The 22,717-nt window shown below is 37.5% G+C and overlaps 1 protein-coding gene across 3 annotated transcripts in view; it reads left to right on the forward strand.

Annotated features, from left to right (window-relative positions):
* Nucleotides 1-22,717, forward strand: part of AP3B1 (adaptor related protein complex 3 subunit beta 1) — a 178,651-nt gene that overhangs the window by 143,515 nt on the left and 12,419 nt on the right. For all 3 annotated transcript variants that reach the window (XM_068422056.1, XM_068422055.1, XM_068422057.1), the window contains 4 exons: nt 84-315; nt 6,415-6,499; nt 16,418-16,515; nt 21,685-21,823. In XM_068422056.1, the coding sequence (XP_068278157.1) occupies nt 84-315; nt 6,415-6,499; nt 16,418-16,515; nt 21,685-21,823 (554 nt within the window). The remainder of the gene's footprint in view (nt 1-83; nt 316-6,414; nt 6,500-16,417; nt 16,516-21,684; nt 21,824-22,717) is intronic.

The following is a 22,717-nucleotide window of genomic DNA, read 5'->3' on the forward strand; positions in this document are numbered from 1 at the left end:
TGAGTGAAAAGTGCAATATTTAATTGTCATTTTATCTGTTCTTCACTTACACCGTTCACCAACTGCTGTTTTGTACTTAACAGGTCACTACCCAAGTCTCTGTGCCAACAAAAACACATGAACTGCTTCATCGAATGAGTGGAAAAGGATTAGCAGCTCATTATCACTTCTCAAGACAGCCAGGCATTTTTGATGATCGCATGGTATCTGTGCAAGTGACAGTCACTAATGCAACTGATCAGAAGATAGAGAATATTCACATCGGGGAGAAGAAGTTACCTCCAGGAATGAGGATGCATGAATTTAATCCAATAGGTAATTGTATCCTCTCTTTAAAAATACAGAATCTTAATCTTTTGCAAAATTTCAAATATAAGACAGTGGTTTTGTATAGTCATACATATACTTAAATAAATGTAGTTTTACACACGTATAGATACATATGTATACATACACACACACACACACTCATGCAACTATATTTTCTTAGATAATCTGATTCTAACAAAAATTTAGTTCAGCTTTCTCTTACGTATATTTGACTTTGAAAATCACTCCTTAGATCAGAACTTCCATGGCTGAAAGCTTACCTGCTTGTTCAAATATCAATTATATTATATCAATTCCAGTTGATATAATACAATTTTTCTCTGTCCCCACAAGCTTTAATTCTCTTACAGCCTTAGTCCAGAATGGCTGTAACAGGCTACTATTAAGAATTAGGTTTTGATTTATATATTCACAATTATTTGCTTTCCAGACTTTAAAGAACATCTGTAGATGTATTATTTAGTTTGGTGGCTCAGAGCTTTCTCATTGTTTCCCTTGTGAGCTTTTGGCAGTGCAGTGTGTGTTTTAGTCTAGTTTATTCAAGTCTGGATACTTCCACAAAGTGTGGCTTCTTAGACTAGGTAGAAAACAATGCTGTAGTCAGTCCTAATCTAAATTGTTTTACTTTCTACCTTCTGATCAGGTTGTTTTTTTGCTAAATTTCTGTTGGTGGATAAGAGTAGAAAACCTGAGAAAGAAGAACACAGATCACAGCAACTTTTATTCAAGGGTAGTACCTGTGCACGCAACGTGTTTTCTTTTCTCAGCAGTTCTTTGTTTTAGGACATTGTGGTATAGTCGGAACAAAAGTGTCTCTATTTCATAATATAAATGGAAAGGACAGGCACAGTCCTTTTTGACACAAGCTCCTGTACTTTAGATGCATTTCTTCTCTTTTAATGAGCTACACTACTATATTCATAGAGTCACAGAATTGTTTGGGTTGGAAGGGACCTTAAAGATCATCTAGTTCCAACCCCCCTGCCATGGGCAGGGACACCTTCCACTAGACCAGGTTGCTCAAAGCCTCGTCCAGTCTGTCCTTAAACACTGCCAGGGAGGGGTCATCCACAGCTTCTCTGGGCAACCTGTTTCAGTGTCTCACTACCCTCACAGTAAAGAATTTCTTCCTAATATCTAATCTAAATCTACCCTCTTTCAGTTTAAAACCATTCCCCCTCGTCCTGTCACTACTTGCCCTTGTAAAAAGCCCCTCTCCTGCTTTCCTGTAGGCCCCCTTCAGGTACTGGAAAGCTGCTAGAAGGTCTGCCATGAGCCTTCTCTTCTCCAGGCTGAACAGCCCCAACTCTCTCATCATGTCTTCACAGCAGAGGTGCTCCAGCCCTCTGATCATCTTCGTGGCCCTCCTCTGGACTCGTTCCGATAGCTCCGTGTCCTTATGTTGGGGGCCCCAGAGCTGGACGCAGTGCTCCAGGTGGGGTCTGATGAGAGCGGAGTAGATGGGCAGAATCACCTCCCTCGACCTGCTGGCCATGCTTCTTTTGATGCAGCCCAGGATACGATTGGCTTTCTGAGCTTCAAGCGCACATTGCCAGCTTGAGTTTCTCATCAACCATCACCCCAAAGTCCTCTCCTCAGGGCTGCTCTCAATCCATTCTCTGCCCAGCCTGTATTTGTGCTTGGGATTGTCGTGACCCACATGCAGGACCTTGCACTTGGCCTTGTTGAGTTTCATGCGGTTTGCACAGGCCCAACTCTCAGCCTGTCAGGGTCCCTCTGGGTGGCATCCCTTCCCTCCAGCGTGTCGACCACACTGCACAGCTTGGTGTCGTCAGCAAACTTGCTGAGGGCGCACTCAATCCCACTGTCCATGTTGCCGACAAAGATGTTAAACAGGACCGGTCCCAATACCGGTGGAACGCCACTCGTCACTGGTCTCCACTTGGACATCGAGCCATTGACCGTAACTCTTTGAGTGCAACCATCCAGCCAATTCCTTATCCAGCAAGTGGTCCATCCATCGAGTCCATGTCTCTCCAATTTAGAGACAAGGATGTCATGCAGGACAGTGTCAAATGCTTTGCACAAGTCCAGGTAGATGACATCAGTTGCTCTTCCTCTATCCACCAGTGCTGTAACCCCATCGCAGAAGGCCACCAGATTTGTTAGGCATGATTGGCCCTTAGTGAAGCTGTGCTGGCTGTCACCAATCACCTCCTTGATTTCCATGTGCCTTAGCATAGTTTCCAGGAGGATCTGCTCCATGATCTTTCCAGGCACAGAAGTGAGACTGACTGGCCGTAAGTTCCCCATGTCTTCCTTTTTTCCCTTCTTGAAGATGGGGGTTATGTTTGCCCTTTTCCAGTCAGTGGGAAGTTCGCCAGACTGCCACAACTTCTGAAAAATGATGGATAGCGGCTTAGCAACTTCATCCACCAGTTCCCTCAGGACCTGTGGATGCACCTCATCAGGTCCCATGGACTTGTGCACCTTCAGATTCCTTAGATGGTCTCGAACCTGATCTTCTCCTACAGTGGGTGGTTCTTCATCCTTCCAGTCCCTGCCTTTGCCTTCTGCAACTTGGGTGGTGAGGCTAGAGCACTTGCCGGTGAAGACTGAGGCAAAAAAGTTGTTAAGTACCTCAGCCTTCTCCATATCCTGGGTATCCAGAGAGGGCCCACATTTTCCCTAGTCTTCCTTTTATCACTGACATATGTGTGGAAGCTTTTCTTGTTGCTCTAGACGTCCCTGGCCAGATTTAATTCTATCAGGGCTTTAGCTTTCCTAACCTGGTCCCTGGCTGCTCAGATAATTTCCCTGTATTCTTCCCAGGCTACCTGCCCTTGCTTCCACCCTCTGTAGGCTTTCTTCTTGTGCCTGAGTTTATCCAGGAGCTCCTTGTTCATCCGTGCAGGCCTCCTGGTGTTTTTGCCTGCCTTCCTCTTTGTCAGGATGCTTCACTCCTGAGCTTGCAGGAGGTGATCCTTGGATACTAACCAGCTTTCTTCGGCCCCTCTTCCCCCAGTGCTTTATCCCAAGGGACTCTCCCAAGCAGGTCTGTGAAGAGGCCAAAGTCTGCTATCCTGAAGTCCAGGGTGGTGAGCTGCCTGCACACCCTCCTTGCTGCCCTATGGATCTTGAACTTCACAATTTCATGGTTGCTGCAGCCAAGGCTGCCCTTGAGCTTCACGTCCCCCACCAGCCCCTCCTTGTTGGTGAGAACAACGTCCAGCATGGCACCTCTCCTCATCGGCTCCTCTATCACTTGGAGAAGCAAATTGTCATCCATGCATTCCAGGAACCTCCCGGATTGCTTGTGCCCAGCTGTGTTGTCCTTCCAACAGATATCGGGGTGGATGAAGTCCCCCATGAGGACCAGGGTCTGTGAACGTGAGGCTACATCTATCTGTCTCTAGAGGACCTCATCCGCTTGGTCTTCCTGGACAGGTGGCCTGTAGCAGACGCCCACTATAATGTCACCTGTCCCTGCCCTCCCTTTAATCCTGACCCATAAGCTCTCCGTCAGCTCCTCCTCCATCCCCAGGCAGAGCTCCATGCACTCAAACTGATCATTGACATAGCACGCAACACCCCCTCCTGTCTCCCCTGCCTGTCCTTTCTAAAAAGCCCGTATCCCTCCATTCCAACACTCCAGTCATCAGAGTCATCCCATTATGTCTCTGTGATGCCAATAAGGTCGTAGCCTTGCAGGTATGCGCATGTCTCTAGCTCCTCTTTTTTGTTCCCCATGCTCTGTGCATTTGCATAGAGGCATTTCAGTTGGGCCCCCGACAAAGCTGCCTTACTGCCTGAAATTCCTTTCCGCTGCTCTTCCTGCACTCTCCTGCTGACCTGCCATCCTTCTCCAGTCTCTGGGCACCTATTGCTGGCCCTTGCATCAAACTGGCTGAAATGGGATGGACTGAGGTTCCCCTTCCCCGGCAAATCTAGTTTGAAGCCCTCTTTACCAACTTGGCAAGCCTATGACCCAATATGGTCCAGATCACATCAGAATAATACAGAAACAAGATTTCAGTAGTTAAAAAGATGTTTGGTATTAAATTGCTGGATGCTTGAAATACTTATTTTTTTTAATATTTGAAAGACTTTACAGATTTACACCAAATAGCTACAAAAGCAATTGTAAAATGCTACAGTTTATTTCAGAGTTGAAATTTTGGAACCATTTGCATTTTGATAAAGCAACGTACTTGATCAAGACAGTTACTTTTAGGGAAGATACTAATTTTTGTGTTAAGTGAACTGTTTAGTGTTTATTCCTCAAGGTAAGAAGTCCATTGCAGAGTTCTGATTTCAAATTAGTTTTGACTGTCAGCCTAATTTTATATCCCTCCCTTTAAACATTCAAATAAATAAAGTCACAGAGGTTTACAAGCAGAAAACTAGTAATACTATAAATCAGATCAGGAGATACTGTACTCACAATAACAGTCAGTGAACAGTAGCATTCACTTCTGGCATGCAAAAAGCAAGAGAAAATCTGGAATTAATAAATTATCCAGTTGAGATTTCTTGAGTTCCACAACATAATCCTACCCTTTAAAGTATTTATTTCCCCAAGAAAGACATTATTGTGCTATCTGTCCTGTGAAGCTGTTGGTTTCTTCTACATAAAATAAGCTATATATCATCTGTAGTTCTTCCAAAAATGTTTTTTCTTGCTTGAATGCAAATTTTCTGTATTCTTTGTTTCTTTATCTAGAACTCAGTTTATGTGCCCTGTTCTTATTATTACCTTTTGTGTTTCCAGCATTGAGAAAACACATCCTGTAATTTGCTCAGCAGAACGAACAGAAGTGTCAGTGTAGACAGGTATTCCTACTGGTGTATAAGTCTAGTTTCGCCTCCAGCACTGCAATTACTGTTGGCAACTGTTCTGATTTTGCCGGCAGAAATGGGCCAAATTATTTCACCTAAGTCCCTGTGTAGAGTCTTTTCTTGTTGTCTAGGTGCCTCTGAAACCCCGTTTGAAAACACCAAGCTGAAAGACTTCGGTGAAGTTTAGTCTGAATTTGAGCTGGAGCCTCTAATCTTTTGATGCTTTACACAGACTTCTTTTCTTGAAATACTTTGTTTTCTATTCATTCTCTAATATTAGTTTAGTCTTTGCCTAACTGCATCACCTCCATGTTTTCAATGTTTTTCAGAACTTAATCTTGGTATAGTTAAATTTTGTTTCCTTTTGTCACAGAGCAGCTGCCTACTCCTCAGTTCCTGAAAAGCATCAGATACATCAATGAATAAACTGGAAATTAGATATTTTGCTGCCTGCCGAATCATTTTTATTTGAATTCCTCTCTTCTAACTGTGCTTTTACGTTTTCTTTCTTGTAGTCTTGAAAAGTGAGACTCTGCTCCAATGCTTGTTTTTAATACCTCCTACTTATGTAAAGAAAGCGCTTCTCTTCCTATCAAAACAAAGCCTTATCTCTACAACATTGAGGAAACAGTATAGTGATATAGTCAAGAAACTAAGAAGGAGCATGTCTCTTGATACCTTAATTTGAGAAGTGCCTCAGTCTGCACTGCTTGTAAAGCACAAAATTGTCTTCCATTTTGGGTTCATAATTTTTCTGCTCCCTTCCATAAGTAATGCAAGCGGAATATTGAGAAATAAGAAAACCACAGTAATTATGAAATATTTTAAGTTCAGCTCTTTTCCATTACTGTGCATAGTAACGTAAATTTTATTCATATTTATTGTGTTTTACTATTTATTAACTAAATTTGCAAACTTGTTATTGAAAATGAAATGTCAGTGCTGGATTTGTACACAAGTAAAGGATGTAACTTAAATATTTTTTTTCCTGTAAATAATTTTCCTAGCTTTTCTAATACAAATTCTTGTTTTGTTGACAGCAGGGCTGTAAGATTGAAATGGCAACATTTCATGTGCCCTAGCTGTGGGGAGGGGGGATCCAAGGCATGGAAGTATGACATTTGGGTGATACCTACTTGAAACAAAACTGCAAGTATTGCATCTTCTTTATGGAGCTTTTTTTTTAATATAGGTTAACTAATTATGTGAAGTCTGGGGCTTTGCATCTGGGGTCTTCTGTTGCTTTGCATATGTACTTTACCTGTTCAAAATGTTTTCATGCAGAGTGCCTTGAGCCTGCAGGATCCATTACCGTTTCAATGGGTATCGACTTCTGTGAGTCTACTCAGATGGCCAGTTTCCAGTTATGGTGAGTTCTTGAGGAGGGAAGGTAATTTTTTCTCTTGGAAGGCAAAAGTAGTGTATATTGGAAGTTTACTTGGCAGTGGCAGACTTGCTGTTTATTAAATATTTAAAGAATTGAACAACAGTTCCCAACATGATGTGTACCCAAGATGTTTTTAGAGAAATAAGACATAATTAGCGTTCAGTTTTGCTATTACAAGGATTATCAGTTTTCTTCAGTCTTCCAAATTTTTTTAGCACTTGCTTCTAAAAACACAAATTCAGTGATAAGCTCAAATCTAGGTTTGAAATCACATGTACAAGTTCAAAAACTCTTTGACAGATTGTTTTTAGGAGGTCCTGTTTTTCCCTTGGTGTAAATGATACCAAGTAGAAGCATGAACTCCTCTTCTGATTTAGAATTACTTCTCTGTTCCTGATCTTTATTTTTATTTTTACCCCCTCTTCTTGGGATTCTTCTTAATAACACCACCTTGAAGGGAGCAGTCAGGTCTGACTAGTCTGCTGGAATGTTTTGTGAATGTTCTTCCTTGTAAGAAGTGGCAAATCAAAAAAGCACAGTGTGAGCAATTTTACTACCTCAAGTGCTTATTATGGCTGTTTGTGATCTATGTAACATGACTATGTGAAACTAACCCCAAAATTTGCTGGCTAAAGAAGCTTATTCCTTATGCTGTAGATAATGATTAGAGAGAGAATGAAAACAGGTAACTGGCTGGCCAACTAGATATTGTCTTATATACATGATTTATGCTTTTTATGCTTATTATTGGTACATTCAAGATCCTCCTTTCTATGAGTTCCTGTTACGTTCTAGGCTAGGAGGGAACCTGTTCACCCAGTGAGAGCTCTGTTATTAACTAGCATTTGAAACCAGGGAAAATTTATGGTAGCAGTGTCCAAACATCAGGAATGAACAGATGGGGGAAAGCCAGACAACTTCTTTTAAGAGCTATTCAGGCTTATAAAATCTTTGAAACTATGCAAAGGCACTAAATTGATCTGCACAATCCTTTTTTTTTTTTACGTATTTTGAAATAATATTTTGTGACGTATTTTGTTGCAAGAAGCACTACTTTATATATTCTGCACAAAACCAATATTGAATAGACATTCACATTGCCGCATTCCAGTTTAGGGGAAGCCCTTTGAGAAAGTTCTGTACCCCTTTCCTGAATACTGTAGAAATTCTAGTGTAGTACTATCGTGAATAAGATTTTTGTTACACGGCTTTGGTCGAGCAGCAATTTAGGATTTATTCACATTTTTGAGATAGGTCACAAGATTAGGTTGTGTAATTCTCAACAGCACTTAATCATCAGCCAATTTAACAGAGTGATTCAATGGAATTTGTGGCGATCAAAATAGTGACTTAGTTAAAGATTCAAGAAAGGCAAGGGTCACCTGAAACTTACGGCAGGGTTGCACACACAGATGGAAGTTAAATCAGATCATGTACACGGACAGACAGACAAATAGTTCTGAACCAAATTGCACATACACACACAGAGAGGTTAACCTATGATTAAAATTTCCCTTTTTTTGAGTTTCCTTAATTACTCACTTTTGTGTGCCGGCATTCATCAATGGACAGTCGGTGAACCTCATGAAATCAGGCCTTTGAGTCCTCACAAAATCATCGGCGGACAATCTTTCAATCCTCACGAAATCTACCCCGAGAGGCGTCCCAGCTCAGGGGGAAATGCTGGGTCACATAGCCTGCTGCGGTCCCGGAGAGCTCAAAAGGTCTCACCTTTGATTGCTGTTTATAGGATCTGGAGATGATTGGCCTTGGTCAGTGTTTTCAATTCTGGCCACAATTCATGCTGAGTCATTCTGGTGTACAGTTCAGGCAGCAGAAGGCCCAGGTGTGGCCAGGGGGTGCCTGACGCCCAAGTAACTGCACTTGTAACCAAGATAACAGCACAGTGAGGCTTATCCTGAGGTCTCGGAGTGGCCGGGGTAGGGGGAGCTGCACCACCACAACTACTGCTAGACACAGCTTGCGCAACTTACAGGTGATTAAAGATAGCAGGAAAATCTTCATAATAGAGATGTACCCAAGTTACTCCAAAAACAACACTGCTAAAATGAAATTTCTTATTCTAGGGGGAAGGAGGTTTTACTATGGATTTTTTTTCCCCCCACTCCTCAAACCTTTTCCTGTACTCAGGCACATGCGTAGTCATTTTAAAGATATTAGTACCTCCAGCAAGATGTCTGCAGCATGTAGTTTATGCACATCACGTTGTTGTAGCTGGTCTGTATGCTGTTTGCTGGCATTTGGAAACAGCTTTGAGCTGTTGCCTGATACTAGGTTTGTTTGGGAAGGGAAGTTCCCTTCTAGGCAATGCAATTTCATAATAGCTTCAAAATCATAGGCTCTCTTTCCCTAAATATATTTTGGGTTTTTTTAAATAAAATATGCTCAGTTTACCCAGCAGCATCATTCTTTTTAAAATAGAGCAGATATTTTTCTTTCAAGTACATTTTTTCCATATACTAATGATTTGATTCCAAACTTATACCATTTATTGCTAAGAATCTTAGCAGTGATGAGGATAAGCAGTGTAGCATAACACATTGATTTTATGCAGATCATCACCTTTATGTTTTGGGAGGTCTGCTATATTAGTGATATATAAAAACTGATTACTTTCTCCAACATTGCCTAGTAATTGTTTATTATTTTCCTATTAGTCAAACAAGACAGATCAATATCCCCGAACACCAACCAGACTATGAGTAACATCAGTGTAAATAGATTTGCCTCAGACCTCAGTGGTGTATTCATTTCAATGATTTGGACAATGTGAGTCCAATGACAAAGCTCAAGCTAAGTTTAAAATTAAATTAAGAATAGGAATTGCTTACTTTGTTCCTTTGTTAATTGAGAAGGCCTTGTCTCTTTGATACTAATTCTTGGAAAATAGTATAAAAATAAGTAAAATGTTCTTTGCATTAAATTTGCTATTTTATGTGAAAGCATGTATTGTTCAAAATCCTACTGATGTTCAATATCATGAAGAAACAGTGCAGTGTGATGTTTTGGGGGCAGTGTCTCAGAGAACTCAGCTGTACCCTTTTTAACTTCTCATACTTCTTAAAAACCTTTTATCCAAAAGGAAGAATGACTGTAGAAGTTTGTCACAATGTAGTTGAAATACTGTGTACACAAAGGTGTCGATATTCTTGTATTTCCTGATAACATATTTTTATAAAAGACATTGTCAGTTATTTTGCATTTTTGTTAGAAGCATGTTCAGCAGTAAAGTGTTCCTGATCATAATAATTTTCTTTACATTGTTCTAAGAGGAGCACTTTGTCTTGCATCAAATGTAATTGATCCTGAAGCAGTGTAATCACAATTACTCACTTTCTTAATTGGCCTGCCCAAAATCAGAAAATGGAAACCGATCGGCAGTGTTTAAATCAATAGCTTTCTAGTAAAGCTTGTGGGGGTAGGGAGATAGTGGTAATGGGTAGATCAATGGGTCTTAGATGCCAATCATGGACTGTGTGTTTTGCATAGCAAACACTACCTTTCTGCTTGGGGATGTGCTGTTGTACTAGTGGTTCAAGAAATACAAACTGTAGAAAGAAAAAACCTAACATGAGTAATAAAATATTTAGATCTCTTTCTGAATTTGTTTTACAAGTCAAGGACAATGAAGGAGAAACTGCATTAGAGAGAGAGGTTCGAAGAGTTGAGCTTTGAAAGACCTCCCTCATAAATCTATTTTTATTAAGCAAAGCTTACCAAGATCACACATCTAATTAAAAAGAGGTGAAACGCCTTAACTTGCAAACTGTGCCTAATGCGTTTATTTAGAATGTGTATTAGGATGCTCACACTATGTACTCATAAGGAAAACACCTCTTTATTGCTATTTTTCTTGTACCATCTCCTTGCAGAGGCACACTACTTCAGCCACACTGGTGTTCTGTGCGATAATGCCTCTCAAGTAGAAAGTTAAAGAGGAATAAATGGAGGAACTTAGCCTTTTAGAAGATTTTTGTGAGCATTACTGTTTCTTTTTGGCTTACTTTGTTCAGATTCTGCAAGCAGAATATACACAACTTGGAAGTATAAAGCAATTTGTTACTGGCTAGCTCACATGCAAGGTAGTCTGGTAGCTTTTTGAATCCTCATTAAGCATTAGTATATTCACCATCCCAGTAAGAGACCTCAGTCTTTGCCAGGCAGGTAGGCATCAGTGAGCAGAGGAAAGGTTGGAATGGATCGTTGATGTTACAGACTAACTGCAGTACTCCACTGACTGTGGAATTTTCATTTTTTTCCTTGTCAGATTTTATATATTTCCACATCAGTGTGTTTTCTCTTGAATCCTTGAGCTCCTAGTAATCACCATCTTAACAATCCTACCACTGTCTCTTATTTTATTATCTTGCATGTCTCTACTTTCTCATGTCTTTCTCACAGCTTACCAGTTTCCTTAGATGTCTGAACAAAGATTTGGGAGCTTTGCCATGTCAGAATTTGGCCATGGATCCGTGGAATGAAGACACTTGAATCCCTAGAGAAGAAAGGCAAGGAAGGTTACAGAGACAGAAAGTTACAGCATATACATGCCCTTATTCTATTTTGGGTACATGTACTTAGCATTTCAGATTCCTGTCTGCATTTGTAAAATCCAGTAGACAAATCTCCAGCTTCTTGTAGGTGTCTGGTGAGTGACTAAAGGTGAAGGGGAGATGTCCTCTTTGCAACATCAGGAGCTGGAGAACGAAGCTTTTCCTTTTTCCTTACCTCTTCTTCCCTGTTCTTTTCATCCCCTCTTTCCAAATTCTCTTAGCTCTTCCCAAAGCCATGAAAGAACCACAGCTTTGAAGATAAAATTAATTTGCAGAGAACCTGTTTTCTTCTCCCCACTGTTTTGAAAGTATGCAGGATGTTGTTTGGCTCTCTTTGAAACAACTTGGCATAGGAACGTGTCCATGCCACGCGTCTCTTCCCCTATTTTTCTTAAGGTTTAAGTGCAAAGAGTACAATTGGAGCTCCCAAGAAGAAAGAGAAATGGAATGAAAGCAACGACTTCTATGCCTTCCTTTCTTTCTCAGAATAATAAGCTCGTGGGAAAATAGTGTGACATGTGACAGAGGTTTTTACAAGCATGGGCTGATTACCTTATATTAGCATGTCCTATGTCCCAGTGTTGTTAGAAGAGCTGGTACCCTGTACACAGAATCATAGAATCATTTAGATTGGAAAAGACCTTTAAGGTCAGCAAGTCGAACTGTAAACTTAACACTGTCAAGTCCACCTCTAAAGCGTGTCCCTAAGCACCACACCTACACATCTTTTAAATACCTCCAGGGATGGTGACTCAACCACTTCCCTGGGCAGCCTGTTCCAGTCCTTGAGATACATACTCTTCTGATGTTGTTACGCTGATAGAAAAGAAAGCTGTCTGTTCAGCTTGTCTGCCCTGGACTGTTTAAAGAGAGCATTTTTCTGATTACTCCGGAAGAGGTTGGTGTAGCAGGAAGAATATAGCGTTTTCTTAAATAAAGTAAATTCCATGAATGAGAGTTGAAAACCTTGTTCAATCTGCTGTCTGCAGGATCTACCTTATCGTAAAAGTTTCTCTAAATTTTATTTTCCAAAGAAAAGATTTTTTTCAGCACGAAGTTCTCTTACCTCAGTCTGCATTGATGTAGGAATCTTTCCAAGCAGAAGTTCAAAAGCATTTCATTAAAATTATGTAGTAGAATATGTTATGGTGTATATGTAGTAGAATATGTTATGGAATATATTAAAAGCTAACGTTAGAGATGCAAAACTGTCTTCACATCACTGTCACTTGCATTTTCACTTGTTTCTTCCTGTTTCCTTCCCTAGTGCTTTGTCATCAGATCGCTAAGTTGTTTACAGATGTTGGATATTAAGACAAGCAATCTGGTACTCTTCTCTTTACTTCATTACTCTAAAGTAGTCAGTTGGCGGAGTTCCAGAAAGCAAATACATCGCAATAGGTAACTGACCTGGAAAAAGCAAGGCTGGGCGTGAACAACTACTCATTTGTTCTGTCACCCTGGCCTTTTTTCTTGTAAAAGCAAGATGCTGTCTTTTCCTTTCTTCAGCAAGACTATGAGCAAGGTCTCCTATACTTCTCGATTCTGTGTTTTGCAAGAACTTGGTATGTTGTTCTTCTTCCATTCTTTTTTTTATCATCTCTGGAGATTTTTTGAATACAAGACAAAAATAGTGAGCTGGTTTTGGATAGATGTGTTCTGGGTCAAGCAGCTACTAGGAGTGAAACAAAAAAAGGATAATATCAGTAGCAAGAAGAGTATTCCCCAGCCTCTTATTAAAATAATAATTTTTTAAAAGCTTTGAAAATTTAAGACTTTAAAGACTGCCATTGTGGAATCTTATAAGAACTCATTTACAAGTAATAATGTTACTTGTCTTAGTTCTAAAGAAGATGTTGCCATCATTGTCCTCAAGTCTTTTGTTATGGCAGAGAACTTCTTTCCCAGGAACCCTTTGGAGCCAATCATTTAAAAAAAATATTGAGGGAAGAGAGAGAATAAGGAAAATGGACACTGATTTCAAATGACAGGTGCTAGCTGCTTCCCACTGCAACCATCCGAAGAAAAGTTAAAACTGTGTGTCTTCTAGAGGATTTAATCTTGTAGCGTCATTTATCATGGAGATGGTAAGTCTCCCTGTGTTCCTCTGGGAGCATTGTCATCTCTCATTGTTCATCTTAATTGGGTACATCAGAAGATAAATTCATGTGATCTTTGGAATTATGTCATGAAAGTGGTGTAAGCCTTTTAAAAATACAATACATACCATTTAACAGTTATTAAGGCAACAGGAAGAGTAATGATGTCTAACATTATTTGCCCCTAAGTTCACAATTAAATGCAAAACAGGTTTTGCAAACTAGTGGCGAGGTACTGTTCTTGGACATCCCTATTTGTTTGATTCTTTTAGAGCTTCCTTCTGCAGACTTCTCATTAAGCATACATGTTCCACTAATGATGTAAGTTATCAATTGTATTCGCTAATACCAGAAAATACAGTCTTTAATTTTTGAAATCTAAAACCAGTTACGTTTTGTTGGCTTGAGAAACTTTGCTTTTTTTCTGATAAGCTTGTTCAGCTTGATCTTCCAGGAAAGTTAGAGCAACACCACCTGAGAGATGTTTCAGTGCAGCTTGAACCAATTGTCTGCCAGATTCTTAAATGTTAATATTCAAGCTTCAAACCACTTCTGCAGGGTTTTTTTTAAACATCATTTATACTAATTACAGTATTCGAAGTATAATAAACACTGGAATTTAGTTTACTAGGTATTGGGAGAAATTATGCAGTTGTACTACAAGACTCAGTTTCATTACTAAACTTATCCATTAGATATCTGATGAAATCTCCGTCTTTGGAGATACTCAGATCTCAAATGGACAAGGCCCTGACCGATGTGAACTAAGGTGGCACTGGGCTGAGTGGGAGGTAGGACCAGGTGATTTCCAGATGCCCTTTCCAACCTGTATTGTTCTATGGTTGGATGGAACTATGAAATTACTTTTGTTAAATTAGATATTACTAGATCTCTAATATAAAGATGTAGTAAAAGAGATGCAGAACAATAAACAAAAGCTGTATATTTAGCCTGTAAAGTGTGTTATAAAGAGAATGATAAAAGAGAGGATGATTTTTTTTGGCTGAAAGATAAATTTACTGAAGTACACTGAAAGTAAAGTAATGCAAAGTAAACCAGATGCTGGCTAAAGTGAAATTAAGAACAAAGTGGTTTTGAAGATCAGAATTTCTGGTTGTCGACTATGAAAAGTTCGTGGTTTATGAAATAATATCTATTAGCTTTTTAATCACTAGGGGAAAGGGAAGTGGAATGTTTGTTAACAGCAAAGATGTTGGGTGGTCCTCTCGAGCAGTTACAGCCATATAAAACCCAAGCTATGCTCATGCTTTTGTTTCTTCTTATCGTAAAAAGATTGGTATAGGATTTCAAAGCAATCATTGATGTTGTAAGTTGAGTTTATATACAAATGGCATGTCCAGTCAATGTAGGACGTGAATCATTGTACACAAAACTGTTTATCTGTTTTATGCTGAATTATGTAGTGCACATCTTGCTTAAATATGAAAGATAACATTGGTTGAACCATCAGTTGAACAATACCAATGAAGGTATTGTCCAAGTAGTATGTATAAATAGCAAAAAGTTATGAGGCAGTTGATTAAAGACCCTTCCTTCAGTTCTTATGCTGATGGAGTTCTTGATCGGTTTTCAAGGGAAAAATTAAAGAAAAAAATATTACTTTCTTATTTTACAGTGCATTTGATCAGGCCAGTCAAAAAATCCCTGCTCTTTTAGTATGCAAGTGACTTCAGAGATGGATGGTCTTTAAAGTAGTTTAGGAAAAAAAAAGCAAGAATTTGTTAGCTAAGCAAATTTTTAAAAGCAGCACTTCATAAATGATTCTTTGTAAAGGAAATACTAGCCAGGTTTGAAGGGATTGTTTTATTGTATGTTTACTAAATAATAATTTTCAACAAAGTTAGTATTAATGCTGAATTTTGTTTGAAAAGCCCATATTTGGGATTGCATCCATAAGCATAATTATAACACATCAGAAGTCAGAAAGCGAGAATATACTATTTCCTAAGTATTTGCTTGTGAAATTGGATAATTACGGTAAGTGTTAAAATTTCAAGTAGTAGGACCATAAAATGCTTTCCCATTTTCAGGTGGCTTGTCTTGCATCTTTAGGAGGGAGACACATGTGTTTTCTGTATTATTGATCTAGTGCTGTTTTTTCCATTAGTCTATCTTATTTCAGAATTTTGAAGTTGCAGAGTTACAAAAAAACAGTAGCAAATGTTTGAGGTTAATTTAAATATCATGGATATTAATTGATGAAATATATTTTCCATTTGAATTATTGTATCATTATATTTAAGTAGGATATCTGAGGCATATCAGCAATCAATATGTATTGACTATTTGGTACATCAGAAAAAAAAAATGTTTTTTTCTAAAAATTTCTCATGCCTGAAAGAATTAACAAAGATTCTGACTGGATGTACTGATCCTGAATTGCTAGCCATGTCCCTCACTGTATAGTTAGTCAATCAAAGATAGCAGAGTGAATGTATCTTGAGTTTCTGTAGCTAGAGAACTCCAAGATGAGGTAGCTGGAAACTCAGAGAATTTAATGGATAGGGAGAGCAAGTTCACTGTATGGTTTTTCTTTCTGAAGGAGGAATCTATAGCATTTGACAGTAGTATGCTACTACTGATAGTAATTTTTTTAACTCTCTGCCATTACAAAAACTGCCTCAAATTTGGAGATTTTCCAGTGTGCTTTTACATCAACCAGTATGCCATGTGTTTTTGTTCAAATATACAAAATGTAGCAAAATTGAAGTGATCAAATATATTTTTTTTTACTCCCAAATTTATTGTTTGGTTTGTTCAGGTTTTTTTCAGACAATAATAATCTTTTTTGTCTGAAATTATACCTTTCCTAGGTTAGCCTTATTTCTGGGACAGCTGTTGCTGATGACAGAATTTGTTAGTAACAGTTCTTTTAAAGGAATTGTAAAATTCATAATAATTTGTCCTTTGCAAGCATTCAGTTTGTGTGATGCCTTACAGATTGCAAATAAACATTAATATGAGTAAAAGTTACATTTCCAGAAATACAAGAGCATGCATACCATATTAATACTACATTTGTATTGGATGAAATGGATCAGCTTTACTGATGTAAGAAATTAGCAGGCTTTTGGATTAACAAGGTAGAAATCATGCAGGTAGTTCTTACATTGTTTATAGATTCCATAGTAAATTTGGAGCCAATATGTATATATTAATCTATGTTGAAGCACTTGGTTGATGCTCTGCAATTTCTCTTTTCCCAGCACAAAGGATGATCATTTCAATGTTAACATTCAGCCCCCTGTTGGAGAATTGCTTTTGCCTGTCACTATGTCAGAGAAAGACTTTAAGAAGGAGCAAGGTGAGAAATATTTCAGCAGCTTCAATAAATGTATTCGGATGAGAAGAGGGCTATGTGCCTTTCAGTTTCCAAGCATACAGCAAATGCTTCCAGTGTAGCTGTTTATGTTAATCTCTGTTAGTATTCAGTCTGATACTAATGATTTAATTTAAAAATATCTGAAAAAGGATATGCAGTGGTATTTGACAGCTTTTCAGTGTGCCTTTAAAAGCACAAAGCCCACCTTTTACCCTGAAACAGTCTTTTGGCTCAGAGAGTTTTGGCTTCCTATCACAAAGCTTGAATGTCTTTCCTCCTAGCAGTAAAGCATAAAGCTGGACCCCAGCTTAAGGAAATAAACCAAATATATGTTGATATGGTGTCTGTCTTTACTAGTCTTTATTCCAAGGCTACTTTTAAATACTATTAGTATACCTGTTCCTTAGCTACTTTGAAGATCATTTTAATCTTTTTCCTTTCAAACACTTCATGTAAAAAATATTCTAATTGGAATACTGTTTTAGAAAGGTGACATCTTTTATATACTTCTGCATTCCTCTAATGTTGTGTCTTTAAAGAATGTAAGTTTCTGATGCTAGTCTAAACACAAACCTCCTTAAGAGCTTTTAGTGACTTTAATATTTTATACAAAATAATTAGAGAAGATTGTACTTAACTTTGACCGTGTGTTAAGTGGAACAGTGCATACTACTACCCTTAATTTGGATATGATTCTTGGATATTTTAAAATATAAACGATTACATTTTGGATGCATTCAAATTATTACTCATCTATCTCAATGTATGGGGATTTACATGTGTAAATCTCTTCACGTTGAGATGAGATTATACCCATGGGATCCTGTCTCATTGCTGTGTAAGGCTCAGAAACTCAGTATATCCATCAAGCAGTCAAGAACACCAATGAGTAATGCTATGTATTATTAATTGTTGTTTTTGAGCATTTCTTGCTTTTGTATTTTTGAATGATTAATAAAGTAGTTTAAATATGGTTTAGATAATTTTCAGTTACACTTATGGCTGCAGTGAAAAGTTAGGATTGTGCTTTGTTTTCTTAACCAATTGATAACTTATTTGCTGTTCTTACCCTTTGCTTGCTAAAGCCTGCCTCTCTGCTTTATACCTGCTCAGCAAACCAAGGTGAGTGATTGAATGAGGCTGTGGCACATTTATTTTAAACTGTTCCCTTCTAAAAATTGTAGCTGAGGTTGTAGTGAAAGGAAGGCAGGTTACTGTGCTGTTTCCTCCCCCACCCCATTTTTATATTTGCTTGCTTTGTGATATTTTGATAGAGTTTTTGTATGTTTTACTGTGACTGAGGGCTTTTTTTCCTCCTGACTAGCCATACAGAACCACAAGCACATAGAAGAAGTGTACTTGGAGAATAGCTGTGGTCCTCTGTGGAGTTGTTGCCAAAATTCCTTTTTCTTCTGCCATTTTACTTCTATGGTTGTTGATTATTTGTCTGAATAAATCTGGCAGCTGTTTGCTATGTTTAATAGAGCAGAAAGGCTACTCTGAATAAAGCTATTTGAAAATTTGTTTATATGAAGTATTTGTAAATCCATGAAGGTCTCTTGGCATTTCTGTATCGCTCTCTCTGTCTTCCTGAATTCATTCTTTGATGCAGGACTTGATGCTGGCAAATTTACCACAGGTTTAAAAACCTTTTCTGTTGCATATTTTTTCTTATAGATATCAGCTGTTTCAGAATATTTGTGGTAATAGAGGTCTCAGTTCTAAATTTTGCATAAGTATTTGTTACAAAGATCTAGGAGCAGCTAGCATTTGGGCAGAATTACTATGTGATCTTGCTAAATGAAAAATCCAAATTACAATAATAACTGCAGGGCAATTTAGAAGTTGGTATATCTTATTCTATTTTGTGTTTAACTTCAATTTGTCTGTATTCTCCAAATGAATCTGATTTAAGTAACTTGGTTTTCACTTGTCATGCTTTTTCTTTTTCCTTTTTTTTTCATTTTTGGACATAACGTGTTTCAAGTCTTGTAGCTGGAGATGCCTTATTTTATTTGTAACCAAAACAAATAGGTAAAAAATAGTGAAGGAGTGAGGAGAATATTAGAAATGCGAGATTATATTGGGGGAAAATGAGAATATGTATGGGTTTTAAGGATTTTTACATCTAAATTGCATGTGTAACCTAATAAGAATGCTAAAGAGGAAACAGCCGGTATTATACGGCCATATAGAAGACAATTCATTGCTCCACATCTTTACTCAATTACACTCTGCTGTTTTGCACTGTCTGTTACATTTCTGTATGTCCATTTTCTTCCTGATGGCATAAGGAGAGGGAAACAGACAGGTTATTGAATATTCATGGTTGTGAAGGTTATCTAGTGGTAGAGGCAGAACCTCGAAAGCTGGATTTATCCACATGCTGCACATGATACACTTAGCATTGCTACACCGTCTTCCCTTCCCTCCTGAGCTGGGGAATCCTTTGGTGAGGTAATTCCCCAGAGCAGCAGCTGAGTTAGTGGTTGATGTTGTGATTGACAATTTGGAAGCAGAGGATAAAAATGGTATTGCCAAATTATTCTTTACCTTTCTGGTTAAATATTTTTACTGATGTTCAGGCCTCAGGATTTTATACCCTGGTTTACGTCACTTGCCCATGAAGAGTCCAGTTTCTGTAGCAGGAATTCTGAATGAGTGAGACATGTACTGTTGGGATCTCTGTATCCAAATTTTTACTTGTCTGCCATTTTTAAAAATCAGTAGCAAAACTCCCCTTGCCTTAGTTTAGAATAGGACTAGTTACCTATTACCTTGTTACCTACTAGTGTAATTTTTCCAGTTTCATTTCCTTTTATTATTAAAAATGTGTATAGTTATTTCATTGTATCAGTTAGTTAACTCAGATTAATTGCTGCTCTGTGCTCTGACTAGAGTTTTCTTAGATTCTCGTGTTTCAGGCAATATTAAAGGTGGCATGCGATTGTTATAGCTGGATATTAATCAATTTTTATGGTGGTTTTAAAATAGCCAGTTAAAACTACTTTAAGTATGAAGACTATTTTTTCCCCCTATAGACATGTTTTAAAATAATTAATTCTGTCGAATTTTTTTAAAAAGTGTATACCCGATTCACATTAAAAAAAAAATCAGAAAAACCACCAAACACCTTGGTTAAGTAAATAAATTGTTTACCTAATTTTATTAAGATTTCTATATTCACCTTGTCTTCCTAACAAGCAAGATGCTAATTCTATAAATGGTTGGACATTTACTATTTTCTGGCCCTTGACTACCACGAGCAATCATATTTGATGCCCCTTAATTAGAGCACCGTTTTTTCTTTCCAGGTTCTTTTCCACCTCAGCAATCGAGACAATACATTTGCTTACCATGCTGCTCTCCTAAGTGTTCTTTTGCATGTAAATTAATCTTGATTCAGTTTACACTGTCATGCTGAGTGGTACAAATTGCCTATAACAATAAAACAGCATGAGTTAAAAATAAAGGGGGGTGAAAAGGCAGATTGAATGTGTGCCTTACTTGATAGGATGTTACTTTGCTTTATGCCAATACATTAGTCGACAATAATGAATCTTCTGTTCTGAAAAGCATGGTTTAGTTGATTTTTTTAATGTTACTTCAATGGAGCAGTACCTTGTCTTTTATAGAACAAGTTAGACAAACCATTAATGACAAGCGTGTTAAGGTTAAATATGAAGCAATGCATTCACTTCTCTGAGTGCTATCCATCTTTCCATTTACAGGAGCTTGACAAAAGTACTGGCTTTGTACAACATTTCCTTTAATTACTTGCTGCGGGAAACAGGCTTTTAACATAAACATAGTTGCATTCATTTATTCAGCATTTGCTCTTCAATAGAGCTTAATGGAGAAGGTTTAAATCCTAAATGAGTACACACATCTCAGCAGTGTTATGTCAGTCCCTGTGCTCTGCTTAAAAGCAGTTTTAGTCTGCGTATGTAGTTTTTAAAGCTTTTGCTTAATAGTGAAGTTAAACAATTTTAAATAGAACATTCTATTCTCAAGATAAAGCTGATTTTCATAGAAGTTGTATGCTTATTTTGGTTCTCTGCAAGAGCAGATCATGTTCAAAAATATCCCGTTATTTACTTATGAGCTGTTCCACTTTTACTTTGATATTTCTTATTTTGTGACAGCAGCTAATGCACATTCTAGTGCATTAAAATGTTCGATTTATTTTTTAATTGCTCTGTTAAGCTTCTTAGTGCCATTTGCTCTGAGTTAGAACTGTATGCTATATTAGCCTTTTGAGACTTTCGCATTGTTTTCATTGTTAATGTTATCGTGGATTTCACATGCTTCATATTTCTGCATAAAGTACTGTGCTCTGTTGTTTGTCTGCATTTTCAGCTTCTGAACACAGTGTAAAAATAAACACACAATGTTAAGTTATAGTTACTATTGGGTTTTAATCAACATGAGCATCCAGCAAATCATTCTTCTAAACAATGGATGTTGATAGAAGAGTGGAGTTTTTTGTTAAAATGTCCTTAAACAACATTTCCTTCTTTACTTTTTTTTGTTGTATGTTTGGATATAATCTTAACATTTCTTCATTTTGTAGTGATATTCAAATGATTTTAATCCAGTAGTTTATTGTGACATTTTAGAGAGATGGATACTAACTGAATTTCCCAGTTTGTAATGTGATGACTTTATTTTCATGAACTAAATTGAACCAATGACTACTGCCTGAATTTCAAGATTATTTTTAGCAATTGGATATGAAGGTATAATTAAATGCAGTGGCTTTATGACTGGAAGATTAGAAGGTGTCTTTGTATATGGTCTTACTTCAGCTGGACTTTTCCAAATCAGTCTTACTTAATATTTCATTTTTGTGTTTACATTCTACTTTTAAGTTATGCTTTTTGTGAAAAAGAACCATCTTGGTTTCACAGTTGCGTTAGTATCACACATATCATTGTTCAGTTATTAGTAATTTGTTTCTAATAATAGGGCTTTGCAAGTAATACGTTAAACTAATGTAATTATGTAATTTCTTATAAAATTGTTTTCTTGACGAATGATTTAACTTTAAATGCAAATATGTTTTTTTGATTATAATTCTCTTATTTTGGTTTTATGCTTAATAAGCGAGCAAATCTTAAAGTAGTCATAATGAAATACTTAATATTTCAGGGATGCTGACAGGAATGAATGAGACATCTGCTACAATAGCTGTTGCTCCACAGAACTCTACTAGACTTGTAATAATTGAGAGGGTAGTGAAGGCAGCAAACCTGGGCATAGTCCCTTCTGGTCAAGATAACATACACAGGTAAGATTACATGTCATTCACAGTGGAAATATCTTTTAATATTAATTAGTTAGTTCAAAATTAATCAACATTTTATAATATTAGGGAAGTTTTTATTATCCACACCTTTAATGGGTAAGGTACCCAATTACACTGTAACTTAGAATCCTAAGCAGATATTAAGTTGAGCCTAAGTACTCCTCATCTTTTTTCTGAATGTATGTAGAACGATCAAATATCTAGACTTTACTGTACACAGTTAGGGGGAGTTGTCCTTTCCTGATTTTGTTTCAAAGGGAAAAGGTAGCCTTTTAAAGCATAGTACTTTCAAGAGCATCTATATGGGTTTTTGACTTCTGTTTCTGTTTCCGAAAGTAAGTGGCATTATTCAGGTTTATCATCTGTAAGAAGCAGCTTGTTTTTCCCACATTAATTTTTGACCTATGATATCCAGGTAGTTAAACCTAGAACCCAATTTTTTTTTTCAGTTGGATAAAGATATTTTTAAAGGCAGGTTGAACATTAAATTGAACATTTCCTTGTCCTTCCTATATATATGCAAGGAAAAACAGTGATCAGCCAAGAAAGTCATTGGCCCTGTCTAAATTCCAGATGTTACTTGTAGATCAGTCCACTTAATCTAAAAGCTGTGGTACAGAATGTCAGTGGAATTTATATGATTGTTGGTCAATGACAGCTTTTAACGTGATTGACTCAAAATACTTAGTCCCATGAATCTGTATGGCTTCTCACTTACGACAGGAACAAACAGGAAAATTGCCATGTGTGGAAAACTGAGTGGACACAAATAATAACAGCAATATGTGATTGGAAGCTGTTAACCTAGTCTTGGAATAAGAAAATACATACATCTCTCGTAGCGTCTACTAAAACTATTTCAGAGTGTGAATTATA

Source organism: Nyctibius grandis, chromosome Z (assembly GCF_013368605.1).
Source record: "Nyctibius grandis isolate bNycGra1 chromosome Z, bNycGra1.pri, whole genome shotgun sequence".
NCBI lineage: Eukaryota > Metazoa > Chordata > Aves > Nyctibiiformes > Nyctibiidae > Nyctibius > Nyctibius grandis.